Source organism: Leptosomus discolor, chromosome 4 (assembly GCF_034619465.1).
Source record: "Leptosomus discolor isolate bLepDis1 chromosome 4, bLepDis1.hap2, whole genome shotgun sequence".
NCBI lineage: Eukaryota > Metazoa > Chordata > Aves > Leptosomiformes > Leptosomidae > Leptosomus > Leptosomus discolor.
Window position 1 is genome coordinate 54,254,957 of NC_141394.1, and position 13,354 is coordinate 54,268,310.

At 37.1% G+C, this 13,354-nt stretch overlaps 1 protein-coding gene across 3 annotated transcripts in view; it reads left to right on the top strand.

Moving 5' to 3' along the window:
* FRYL (FRY like transcription coactivator) overlaps window positions 1-13,354 on the top strand; it is a 147,910-nt gene that overhangs the window by 98,948 nt on the left and 35,608 nt on the right. For all 3 annotated transcript variants that reach the window (XM_086463977.1, XM_086463979.1, XM_086463980.1), the window contains 11 exons: window positions 1,117-1,229; window positions 3,629-3,779; window positions 4,135-4,238; window positions 4,782-4,967; window positions 7,223-7,427; window positions 8,147-8,268; window positions 8,744-8,934; window positions 9,623-9,717; window positions 10,377-10,984; window positions 11,581-11,678; window positions 12,726-12,896. In XM_086463977.1, the coding sequence (XP_086320103.1) occupies window positions 1,117-1,229; window positions 3,629-3,779; window positions 4,135-4,238; window positions 4,782-4,967; window positions 7,223-7,427; window positions 8,147-8,268; window positions 8,744-8,934; window positions 9,623-9,717; window positions 10,377-10,984; window positions 11,581-11,678; window positions 12,726-12,896 (2,044 nt within the window). The remainder of the gene's footprint in view (window positions 1-1,116; window positions 1,230-3,628; window positions 3,780-4,134; window positions 4,239-4,781; window positions 4,968-7,222; window positions 7,428-8,146; window positions 8,269-8,743; window positions 8,935-9,622; window positions 9,718-10,376; window positions 10,985-11,580; window positions 11,679-12,725; window positions 12,897-13,354) is intronic.

Genomic DNA, 13,354 nt, shown 5'->3' on the forward strand with positions numbered 1-13,354 from the left:
CAGTGGTACTGGTGGTGAGGGTGGTGGAAAGTAAACAGCTGACATAGACTTAGTCAGAGTAGACGTGGAGCTCAACAGTAACTGACTGTGGGCATGCTCTCATTTTGTGTTGAATATGAGATAGCTAACCTAAAAGTGAAAATGGGGAAGGGATTATATAGTTAGCATGAGGAAAAGCATGCACAGAAAAAAGTGCACATGTGCTGTTACTGTGGAGTAACTAATGTGGTAAACACAAACGAGTATATTTTGTGACGACTTCTTTGGGAGCCTTAGTAATAATATTCCCCATATAATTTCCCAGTGGGACACTTTTTTCTTCCCTAGGATAGTTACAACAGTATAGTTAGATTACTAAATATATTGATAGAGACAACCACAATTCTCAGTTAAACTGGGGGCAAGGGGGGCTGCGTGAAAGTAAATCATGGAAGACTGTGGAATATGAGCTGTCATTCAGAATTCAGCCTAGCAAGGCACAGACAAGTATTTGACTGCTATGGGGGCTGGAGCTGAAAAAATTTGTAAAGTAATTAAGTCAGTTTTGAAAGTCTGCAGGTTTTGACGTATGCTGTAGGGCTGCCTAACACCTCCCCAGAATATATGTTTTTGGTAGGATATACCATGTACATCTTGGACTTACCAGGAGGAATTTTAGAAACTTACATAGAAACATCTTGGAAACTGTGCTTTTAGCACTCTCATTTCTCTGATTTCTTCAGTTTATCAGATTAGGGAGGTAGGCTCTTGGACTCTGTGTGTGTGTGTATATATATCTGTGCCAGATCAAATAGGGACTTCAGTATTTTGCTCAAGAGTGAGAACTAACTTACATTCAATGGTAACAAATACTTTAATGTACTTAAATGTAAGTGAAAATTATCTAACAAATGTAATTTACAGTGGATTATCTCCTCGAATCCCCTTATCTAGCATTGCTGCAGGAGGTGTGTCTTAATACTGCTGAGATGCTTTGGCATCGTATTGATTGTCCTTGTAAGATGAAATATTTTTGCATAATACTTAGGTTTCCTGAAATACAGTTTTACTGAGAGACCCTGATTAATTTTTGTCACATAATGTCAGTTACTAGTGCTGCTTTATTTGTTCCTACAGTTACGTACACCTGGACATCTACAGTGGGTTGAACAGTAACTTAAACCGCCAGCACCACAGACTAGAATCTCGCTACAGCAGCAGCTCTGGAGGATCATATGAAGAGGAAAAAAGTAATATTTTTATTTAAAAATATTTCTATGGGTAGAAAACAAAATTATCACAAGTTGATACTTTTGCTAAAGGTTGTGGAATATGATGAAATAGACATTATCAGTGGTTTTTGCAGGAACCTACTAAAAACATGGGTATTTTACATTCCTCAGTCTTAGTACTGCTATTGAAGTCTAGCATACATTTGATTACAATAGAATGTGCAAGGAGGTTAATACACTTTCTTTCCTTCCCTTGTCCTCTGGCATGAGTTGTGAACATCTTCCCAAATTAAGCAGTTTTACTCTATTTTCTTTGCCAGTACCAACACCAAAGATAGATTTTTGTTTAGGCAGAAGAAACTGGAGAGAGACTAGTAGGAGAAGGATGAGATGAATGAGGAAAAAGATGATGGAAAAGAAGTTTAAAAGTTAGAAAATTAGAAGTAGTTATGCTTTTAAATGATAGCAGTCCTTGACCTGTTTGAAAAAAAGTCTACGAAACTTTCTGAGAAGCCAAAGCAAAGTATACCAGGGAAAAAGGATCTTGTTGTGTACCTCCAATTTTCAAGCTTGTTTTGAAAATGTGTTTTGGGTTATTTTTTATGGTCTGTGGTCTGTGTTTTCTGAGGTGCAGAGGTAAAAATTTCTCCCGAAACTATATACTTTTGGAGGCTTTCCTTTAAAAGAGGCTTATTAACTGTGGCTACTTTCATAGGAGTGCCTAAGATACAAAATCGTTGTGACAATGCTAGGGAAAGCTAAATAGGTCATGTAATCAGGCAAAAATGAGGACAGTGGTCAAGCAGTAAATGATGCGTTATGTTAGCAGGTTCTGTATGCTTTGTCAGAGTATGGGTTTGACTGAAACTCGTTTCAGCTTACAAGCGATTAGTAATTAAATTTACTTTCTACTTTAAACCTGCATGCGATTGTCAGATATATTTCAGTCTGATACAGATCATTATAGTGCTCCCACGTACTGTCTTCTTAGGTTTCACTCAATTTTTTATTGACAGTTGATGTTGCTGCCAGTTAAGTTGTTTGGGTATGGTACAGCACATGATAACAGTACTGCCTTTTCCTTACCTTTCGTGTGCTACTGGGCAACAGGATGTAAGTTTCTGCATTTTGAGCATTGCATATCAGCATAGAACCTAGTGTGTCCCATATGCTATATTGAAGCAACAGAGTCCATTAGGATCTCCTTATGCACTCCTTAATGACTGATTCTGTGCAGAGCATAAAGGTTAGAGTGAATATGTCGTTCATATAGCCTCCCTCAAGAAGTGGAACATAAAGTCCTCTACAGAGCTTGTTGTAAAGGCTGCGAATACTGATGCAGATCTGCTAAACTTGGGTCAGTAACAGGTTGATGGACCTTCTGGGCAGCCAGTGTTTTTGTTACTGCCTGGATGGGTGATGTCCAATATCATAGTTGTGGTCATTTCATTGTCTGCTATTTGTGGCAGCCACACAAAGTATCTTGAAGCGGATGATAATTCACAGGTGCCATCAGTAAGAAGTTTGTCACTTCCAGTCAAGAAGGTGATTATGAGCTGATACATGTGTGAATTTCTGAAATTTTTGCAGCTATACTTCCGAAAGGACAACAGGTAGCATCACTGAAACACTGAACTGTTGAGGCAGTCTCCTTACTTGTTTCTAGCCTTAATTGCTAGTTCTGAAGTCTGAGACATCTCATTTAAAAACAAAAATGTTTTGGATGTGTAACACAGTATACTCTAATACCAAATAGCTGATGTTTCTTCCACTTTTGAAGCTTGTTTAATCAAAAACTAAATGTCTTTCTGTGTTTTCTTGACAAATTTGATGATTTTTCTGAGCAGTGACTTTTGTCAAGCAGCGGGATTGGGCTGTGCTTTTGTAAAAATGGCAAGTTCTGAGTTACCCCATGTATCGTGCTGGCATTATCTGACAGGTAGACCTGGTGGATTTTTGCTAGCAAGACCTATAATGAGATGCACCTGAGAAACACATCTTTAGTCTATAATGAAATGCAGCTCTTCAGTATGAGTTCAGTACGTTCTTGGGAACCCAGCATTAACTCCCTATCTGACATGAGGTTTGAAATTTGAGGAAATTATATTAGATCACTTTGCCTTTTTTTCCTTATGTGCATCCACATTCCCTGTGTGCATCCATCATTTTTATGATCCTATTCAACAAAGTCTTACTCTGTTATATGCAGAGTATGTATATATGGCTTCTGTAGAATAATCCTTATATTAAAAGAAGTAACCACTTTTTTTTTTAAATTGCGTCCAACAACTGCTGTTTATGGCTGGTTCCCCTGTCCCTCCAGATCTCACCTATTCAAGAATTTTAAAATATTTTTTCAGAAGACTGTATAATACAGAAGTTGTTTTTTTTTCTGGTTTAATTGTCTGTTGTGTTAGGTGATTCAATGCCTCTGTATTCAAACTGGCGGTTGAAGGTGATGGAGCACAATCAAGGAGAGCCTCTACCTTTTCCACCTACTGGAGGTTGCTGGTCACCACTGGTGGATTACTTGCCTGAAACTTCTCCTCCGGGCATGTCTCTTCACAGGTAACTGTTTTAACAATGCTGATGGCAATTCAGTATGTTTTAATTTGTGTTGCCCAAATACAGTAATTTAAAGATAGCAGGTTAAAAACCAGTAGATTTAAAGACCATAGGTAGTACGTTGTTTTCTGCGGTTTTACTTGCAGGTCTAGCAGTTTAAGATTTCTCAGCCTTTTAATTTGTAGGACTAAAGTTTTTCCATCTTTGTTATGAGCATTCATCTTTTCCCTTGTAATGCAATTTTGCGGATGCTTGTAGACTTAAGAAAGAATACTGGTTAGTAGCGTATTAAGTGCTTTGCAACTCTTCATAAAGCTCGTGTTCTGTTCTTCTAACAAATTTTTTTGGTTGTTTTTAGATGCAATATAGCTGTGATCCTTTTGACTGACTTGATAGTTGACCACAGTGTAAAGGTGGAGTGGGGAGGATACTTGCATCTTTTGCTTCATGCAATTTTTATAGGTAACTAAATTCATGTAGAAATATATCTAGTAACTTAGGAATTGTAGCTAATTATGTAGCTGTTCTTTTCCATATTTAAATGAATGTTTTCCATTGTATTTAAATCTCACTTAATTTGTTAATATTTACAATATTTTTAAAAATTCAACTAAATACCTTTCAGCTTGATTAATATGAATATAATTAACAGTTTTTTGGAGTTGTTTGAAGGCACTTTCTATTGGAGCCACTTCTGCCTCTTTTTCTTTGTAGAAGACACATTAAAATTCAAATTTTTTCTTTCTGTTTCTCCATGTATTAGTTTTCACACAGACCACAGATTAAGTTCTTACAGCTGTGTGGGAAATTAGGATATATTAAATGTCTGTTAAACTGTATGCTTTTGTTTTTATATTGAAACACTGAAAACCATTGTTTAGTGAATTATGTATCTATTATTTGGTAAAGTATAACAGACCAGTTTGAATACCGCTATTTTTAAGATAATTTCATTCAGCATGGACTTTGCATATAGTAAAGCTTTTCTTTTTCCTTTTGTGTTAGGTTTTGACCACTGTCACCGTGAAGTCTATGAGCATTGTAAACGACTGCTTTTGCATCTACTGATAGTGATGGGATCTGGCAGCAATGTCCAGTCTGTTGCTTCTGTCCTGCTCAGAAACAGAGAGTTCAATGAGTCCAGGGTGCTTACTGTCAAGCAAACTACCCATTTAGATTATACCTTCACAGGTATGCTTTAGATATATTAAATGTGCTTGATAAAATTGCATGTAAAGTTACATTTTCTTCCAGGCATTATTAAAATTTCTGTTACTTGTAATATTTTCCTGAGCCCTTGGCATTAAAATGTATTTCTTCAGATTTTAGTTAAGTCAAAATGTTAGCACTTTGTGCCCAGTTATTGGAGTAGGGAGCACAGTTGAATGATTAAATAGTAGTGGAAAGCACAGAGGGAGCTATGTGTTTTGGATCTATAATACAGCAGTTTTTGTGATGCCCTTGAAAATAAAACCCAAGAAGATACATCTTGTACTTGTTTATAGCAACTTTAAATTTCTGACTTCCATCACAGAATCATAGAATCATTAGGTTGGAATAGACCTCTGAGATCATCAAGCCCAACTGTCAACCCAACACCATGATGCCTGCTAAACCATGTCCTGAAGTGCCACATCTACACGTTTTTTGAACACCTCCAGGGATGATGACTCCACCACTTCCCTGGGCAGCTTGTTCCAATGTTTGACCACTCTTTCAGTAAAGGAGTTTTTCCTCATGTCCAATCTAAACCTCCCTTGGGGCAATTTGAGGCCATTTCCTCTTGTCCTATCGCTTGTTACCTGGGAGAAGAGGCTTACCCCCCAGCTCGCTACAACCTCCTTTCAGGTAGTTGCAGAGAACGATTAGGTCTCCCCTCAGCCTCCTCTTCTCCAGACTAAACAACCCCAGTTCCCTCAGCAGCTCCTCATAAGATCTGTTCTCCAGACCCTTCACCAGCTTCGTTGCCCTTCTCTGGACACGCTCCAGCACCTCAATGTCTTTCTTGTAGTGAGGGGCCCAAAACTGCAAACTGAGGTGTGGCCTCACCAGTGCAGAGTACAGGGGCACGGTCACCTCCCCACTTCTGCTGGCCATGCTACCCTGTTCAATAAGCTGTCAGAATACTTTTTTGAGAGACTACCTTTTAGTATTCACCTTAACCTTACAGTATTGTAAATATACAGAAAACTATAATTTTTTGTGTATCTTTTTATCAAAGGAATATTTTGATGGTGTGAGCCTACTGTAGTTTCTAAAGAAATGTGAAGTAGTTAATTTTTTTGAAACCTAGTATTTCATATTATTTCAGTAGGTGGCAGCATATTGCTATATAATCTGTCCATTCTGTTTTGTCCACATCAGAACTGGTTTTGTCACTAATCAAAAATACTCATCTGTTCTGTGAATTTGGTATTCGTAGCAATGGGGAATTAAAAAGTGGGCATAGTGGAAGAATTTTTTTGTGTAAACCTATTTGCAGAACTTTACCAGTGCACCTATATGGTGACCTACACAAACCATTCCATTCCTAATCTTTACAGTTTTGGGTAAAACTGTCTAAACGTGACACAGTATTTTGCTATTGTTAAAACAAAAATGTCTAGTAGAAAGTAGAATAAGATCAGCATCAACCATTCCCAGCTGGTGACTAGGATAAGATGATTACACGTATGCATGCCTAGCGCAAGGTCAGACAAGCTGATGTTAAATTTTATTTGAACCAGGTAATAGCCCAGTCCAAACCCTGTGGCTCTGTAGAATGAAAATTGGTGGAGGATGTCAGTGAGTCTCAAGCTTATGTACAATTGCTACAGTCAAAGATTTGCGACCCACTTTTCCTTGCCAGTTTACTTTCTCCCAGCACCTCTTAGATATATAGAGGTGTAATGTGAGGAGTTACTGCAGTAACTGTATTTTATTGCCATGTGATTCTTTACATGGCAAAAAAAATCTTACAGGAGCAAGATTAAGCTAACTGCAGAGAAACATTGTGCAGCCAGAGGGGCTCTGCTTAGTCAGTTCACTAGCTAATACTTCATCCAGTGTTCACTGATTTGAAGTGCTGTCAGTTACACTGGGACTGAGTTTAACAAAAAAAATATCTGTGCCTTATTAGGAAGTGATTTATATAATTTGTCTCAAATTATTAAGATGAGATGCCTGAGAAGCCGATGACCTGTCATATGACCAATAAAAAAAATCAAACATAATACTGTAGTTTTAAAAAGGGGTCTAGCAGTTCCTTATTAAGGGTCCAGTCATGTGAAGACTTTGTATATATCAGACTTGTTGATTTTGTTGAAATTATTGCATCCATTAAAATATTCTCATTACGTTTGCTAAGTTACTTGTTACTTATTTTTTTAGAGCGCTATTTTTTCTTTTTATGTATTTAATATTAACTGTCAACTTAAGAGCACATAATCATCTTGGTTGTATTTCAGCAGGTGTTCATGATTTTATACCTGATTACCAGCCCTCCCCAATGACAGACTCAGGGCTTAGTTCAAGTTCTACCTCTTCTAGCATCAGTTTAGGAAATACAAGTGCTGCCATTTCTCATCTGCACACCACAATCCTCAATGAGGTTGACATTTCAGTAGAGCAGGACGAAAAGGTGAAAACTCTAATAGAATTTATTACCTCAAGGTAAGATTTCAATTTTCATTTTTGTCAAGACATGTATTTTGTGCAAATATGGCTAACTCCTTACTTTGTAGCATCATGTTGTCTAATTTTATCTCTATTTTATCACCCATAAGAGATGGTTTAATCCTGAAGTGTCTTTATGTGATACGGCCTATGAACAACTCTAACTTACCAGCAATTTCAGACAATTTTGGCAACCCTTTCATGTCCTGAGTGTTTAAAAGTCTTTTGCCATGTTCTATGCAGGCCTGTTATCTTTCCTTGCCACACAGTTCATAGAATTCCCTTTTCCATCTAAAGGATTAGGGCTGGAATACATAAAAATGATTAGGGAGCTGCAAGATTTGTGTGAAGTATATGGGATTACCTAGTAGTAGAGAGCTGGCTATTCAAAAGCCAGGAATTTGTGGCAAAAACATCTGTAAAACCATCAATCCTTGTGCAGTTTGTGTGATAGTTTATATAAAGCTTTCAAGATTGTGTAAATCTGAAATCCTGCCTGTTTCTCAAAGCATTTGATTACGTATGCTTTACATCAGTCTAGATTTAGAGTAGTGTCATGTATTGATAGGAAGAAAATGGGAAGAAAGGAAGTTGTTTTAAGAAGTGTATAATGGTGTTAGTTGTACTGGTTCTTTGTTAGATAACTAAATATTATCTGACAGAGAAAAGGGTGTGTTTTTGATTCTGTTATGTTTACTGTATTTTTATGTTTTTAGGAAAAGAGGCCCGCTTTGGAATCATGAAGACGTTTCGGCCAAGAACCCTAATATAAAAAGTGCTGAACAGTTAACTGTGTTTTTAAAGCATGTGGTGTCTATATTTAAACAGTCTAGCTCAGGTATGTTAGAAGACAGTTGATGCATGATCGAATGTCCAAGTCTGCAAACTAAATGAATTTTTTTTGAATGCCTGTAAATTTACAGGTTATCTATAAAATCATTCTACGTGATTGGTTACTGCTTCTAAGATTTTTCTTGTGTATTGGGGACTTCAGTTCATGTTTCTGGTACAGCATTTAAATATAATCTTTTAAGAATTAGATGAAATATCTTACTAATTTATTGTGGACACTTAATATTCAAATCATAAATGTTTTATTCTCTACAAGTCTCTCCAGTGTTAAGTATTATAGAATACAAGTTTATATGCCTAGAAAGGTTTTTTTGAGAGTAATACTCCTTGAGAAAAATGTCAAAGATAAGAGTATTTTGAAGCTGGGAATGACTTGGGCAATTTACTCTTCATTAAATTCAAGATATGGGGGGTTTTTTAATGAAGTGTTGTGTTGCTTGAATATTTCTTTGCTTTTATAGGAGGATTTCAATTGGAACACCGTCTCAGTGAAGTTGCTTTGCAAACTGCGCTTTCATGCTCCTCTCGACATTATGCTGGGAGGTCCTTTCAGATTTTCAGGGCTCTGAAGCAGCCTCTTACTGCATCTACACTTTCTGATGTTCTCTCCAGACTGGTAGAAACTGTTGGAGATGCAGGAGAAGAAGCTCAGGTATTTGAAATTTCCCCCTCACTTTATGAGAAAGCTAAGTCTGCCTAAATGACATACTTGCGTTATTGTTTTAATGACAGTAAATTTTAAAAGCATTTTTTATTCAGTTGTTTTTTATTTTTAGATAAAGATATTTCAAATATCAAAACCTTTAATCATGACGCTTTCTGAATTTTCACCTAAGTAAATGATAGAAAGATGAGCTGTGCACGTTCTCTTCTACAGCAATAGGAGCTTTCAGAGAGTTTGATAGATCTGTTTCCTGAAAACACCTTCTGTTTCATAGAATCCTGAGATCAGCAATACAAAAAATAATACAGGTTTTCTTTTATTAAGAACTTAACCTGATAAAGTGTTAAAGACCAGCCAACTTAGTGTAATTCTACATCTAAAGAAGTGGATCTAATCTTTTAATGTTGCGAAATGAGAGACTAAATGATGCCATCCTTAAAAATAATGTAAACCAGAATGAACTATGTGAATATTTAGAAATAAATTGAAGTTTTTACCTGTGTTGAAGCTATACTGCCAATGTGAGCTCTCATCAGGATTGTGTTCTAATTGAAACATGAAATAATAATTTAGTTACTGGTCCTGCTTTTGTATTTTAGTATCACTACTCAGTAGATTTTCTGTGATCTTCCTTGTGCATATTGCATAATTTATAATGACCTGTGGATTTCCCCAGGGTTTTGTCATAGAACTGCTTCTGACCTTAGAGTCTGCTATTGATACGTTGGCTGAAACCATGAAGCATTATGATCTGCTTTCTGCCCTTTCTCAGTAAGTTCTTTTATTAGTCAAGCTACACTACGCATTTTTATACATTTGAATTATTAAAGGTCTGTATTACAAATGTAATGAAATAGTTATATCCTTATAACAAAATTGTTTGCCCTTTTATGTTTTTTATCATTCTGCCTCAAGCAAAACTTGTAAGAATAGATTTTCTGAAAAGGATCAGAATCTCTGCTACCTTTCCAACTTACTTTTTAGTTTGAAACCGTTACCTTTCACCCTATCACTACCCTCCCTGATCAAGAGTCCCTCCCCACCTTTCCTGTAGGCCCCTCTCAGGTACTGGAAGGCAGTTAGATCTCCCCGGAGCCTGCTCCAGGCTGAACCACCCCAACTCTTTCAGCCTGTCCTCACAGGGGAGGTGCTCCAGCCCCCTGATCATGGTCCTCCTCTGGACCCACTCGAGCAGGTCCATGTCTTTCTTGTGCTGGGGGCCCCAGAGCTGAATGCAGTACTGCAGGTGGGAATCTCACCAGAGCAGAGCAGAGGGGGAGAATCACCTCCCTCAACCTGCTGGCCACACTTCTTTTGATGCAGCCCCAGGATGCGAGTGGCTTTCTGGGCTACGAGTGCACATTGCTGGGTCATGTTCAGTTATTCAGTATTTCATATGGAATAATATGTAATATTGATTTTTATTTCAGAACCTCATATCATGATTCTGTAATGGGAAACAAGTACGCAGCTAATAGGAAAAGCACTGGACAGATAAATCTAAGCACAAGTCCACTTAATAGTGGCAGTTGTTTGGGATACTACAGCAATACAAGAAGTAATTCTTTGAGACTGAATTTAATCAGTGAGCGGAGAGGTGACCGTCGTCGGAGCAACACACTGGATATAATGGATGGAAGAATAAATCATGGTGGAAGTTTGGCCAGGACTAGAAGCCTTTCCTCCCTGAGAGAGGGAGGGATGTATGATGTGCAGCCTACTACTGACCCTGTCAACTTGATGGCCACTATATTTTGGATTGCAGCTTCATTGCTAGAGTCAGATTATGAGTATGAATACCTTTTGGCTCTCAAGCTACTCAACAAGCTTCTTATTCACTTGCCTCTGGATAAATCAGAGAGTCGGGAGAAGATAGAAAATGTTCAGAATAAACTGAAATGGAATAACTTTCCAGGCCTTCAGCAGCTTTTCCTAAAAGGCTTTACTTCAGCATCTACACAAGAAATGACAGTTCATCTCCTCAGTAAACTCATCACAATTTCCAGGCATGCTTTGGTGGATCCTTCTCAGTTAGCAGGTATCTTTAGTAAGTGTATGTGTAATGAAAATATGTTTTTTCATTGAATTGTGGTCTGCAGCAGTAGTAATTGTGCATATGACTTAAAGAAAACGCTTTCAGTTAAATGCTTTTTGCAGTTGTCAGTATTAAAGTGCTAGATAGTGGGAATACATTACAGACTATGGTATTCTGCCAAGAAATACTGCACGTAAACTTCATGTATTGGCTATTAACTTACTTTAAACTTGCTTACAAGTGAGTTTTAAGAGCACGTGTATTATTTTTCATGATCTTGTGCTAACTAGCTCGATTAGTACTATTTCAAACATTTACACATTTTAGAAATATTGTGACTGTACTGCCTAAAGCTATCCAGTTTCATGATAGTTTTGCTTAATTGGTCCGTGGTGATTTTATTTTCCTCTTAATGCAAATTTATATGTAACACAGACACATTTATATACATTCTACATACATACACACTTAGGTACATGTTTGTGTATATATAATTTACGTATCTGTGTGACTGTATGTGTCATGCTGTAAGGTACTCCGCATTAAGTTATATTAAAAATCTTTAGGGCTCATGTAACTATGTTTATGTATGTGTTTAGGATTTCCCCTAAACATCTTGTGCCTACTTCCTCATCTGATCCAACATTTTGATAACCCAACTGCATTTTGTAAAGAAACAGCTGACAGGATAGCAAAGGTATGTAAAATGATGCTTGGAGAAGTATCCAGGAGTTTACACCAGCATTGTTTCTGTATTTGTGTCCTCCCTTATGCAATACTTTTAAGTGATTCTAATAGTAATATAGAAATAACTATAAAAGGTTGTATTTTAAAGATGTGATCCAGTCCTAATTTATATAGTTGGACCTCGTATCAACCCACGAATTTCCCTTTGTCAATGAAAAAGCACATTTAGCTTATTCTATAAGATTTAGATGTAAAGAACAAATATCTGTATTAATGATATCAATTACTTTTTCTTACTTGTCTGATTTTTTGGTTTTAAATGTAAATTTAAATAAATTTAAATAAATTTTTAAGCACACTTCCTAATTTACTTATGAGAAGGAAGTGATTCTTACCTTTCGGACTGGCAGGTAGAGAAGAAAAGGTGGTATGTTCTTTCTGTTACTTGTACACAGGGATGAACCTTGGAATGTTTCTGAACCGTAGTGTGTTACAGCAATACACGGTACACACGAACAATCTGCAGCCAGGCTGGTGGTACACTGGCCCGACCATCTGCATTTTAGGGAAGAATGTGGAAGGGGGAATCAGAAAGTGCTGTCTCTCATAGGAAATGCAGTCATAGCCCTCTAGCTGCCCAGACTGTGGTGTGTACATCACTTAACTGTGTGCAGGCCATCTCAAAGGAGTACGTGCCTGATGCAAACCCAGAAGTTACTGCTGTCCCTTAAATACTTGCACTACTAGCTAGAGACACTAGTTGAGGTTGGTTTGGTATGAGTAGTAGATAAACTGGGAGCATGGATGCCACAGTACCAAAATTCAGCAGAAACTGTAGATGTTGCTTATGTGATTAGTTCTATTTCAGTTATTAGAAAACGGAGTGAAACCTGGGAAAAGTGCATAATGTCTTGTGAATGCTTAGGTTAAGAATCACACAGAACCACAGAATGTTAGGGGTTGAAAGGGACCTCCAAAGATTGTCTAGTCCAACCCCCCTGCCAGAGCAGGACCTAAGAATTTGTCATTTCTAATAAATATGCTTTTTGCTTTTCAGGTTTGTGCAGAGGAGAAATCGCCAACTCTTGCCAATCTGGCTCATATGATGAGTTTATACAGTACACACAGTTATTCCAGAGACTGTTCTAACTGGATTAACGTAGTGTGTAGATATTTGCATGACTCTTTCTCAGATGCCACATTTAACCTCGTAACTTACCTTGCAGAGGTAAATTTTTAATAAAAGTGTATCTCATGTTGACAATCTGTGATCAACATTACGATTAGTCATTGCCAGTTCCTTATTTTTCATGAATCTGAATATTGGGAGGAAAAAAGCACATCTTCCATAATGGGAGAATAATATTAAAATGTTCTAGGATATAGAAAAGGGATGGCTGCTGCCATTTTGGAGTGCAGCAATTTAAATGTACCTTGAAATGATAATCTGTCTAATGAAAGATCCCTTTTTGTGATAGTACTGTTTTGCAGTGGATATCTATGTTCTATACTACATTAATAAAATACGCACACTGTCTTGGCTTTAGCAAAATATACTTAGTGCAAATTTTAGGAGACCTTTTTTTAGCCAAGTACACATGTAAGATGTCTTAAAAAAGTACTTAAAAAAAATTCCTAAGTTCAGTTGTAAGTATTGCATAGTATATAATCAAAGATAATTTAAAT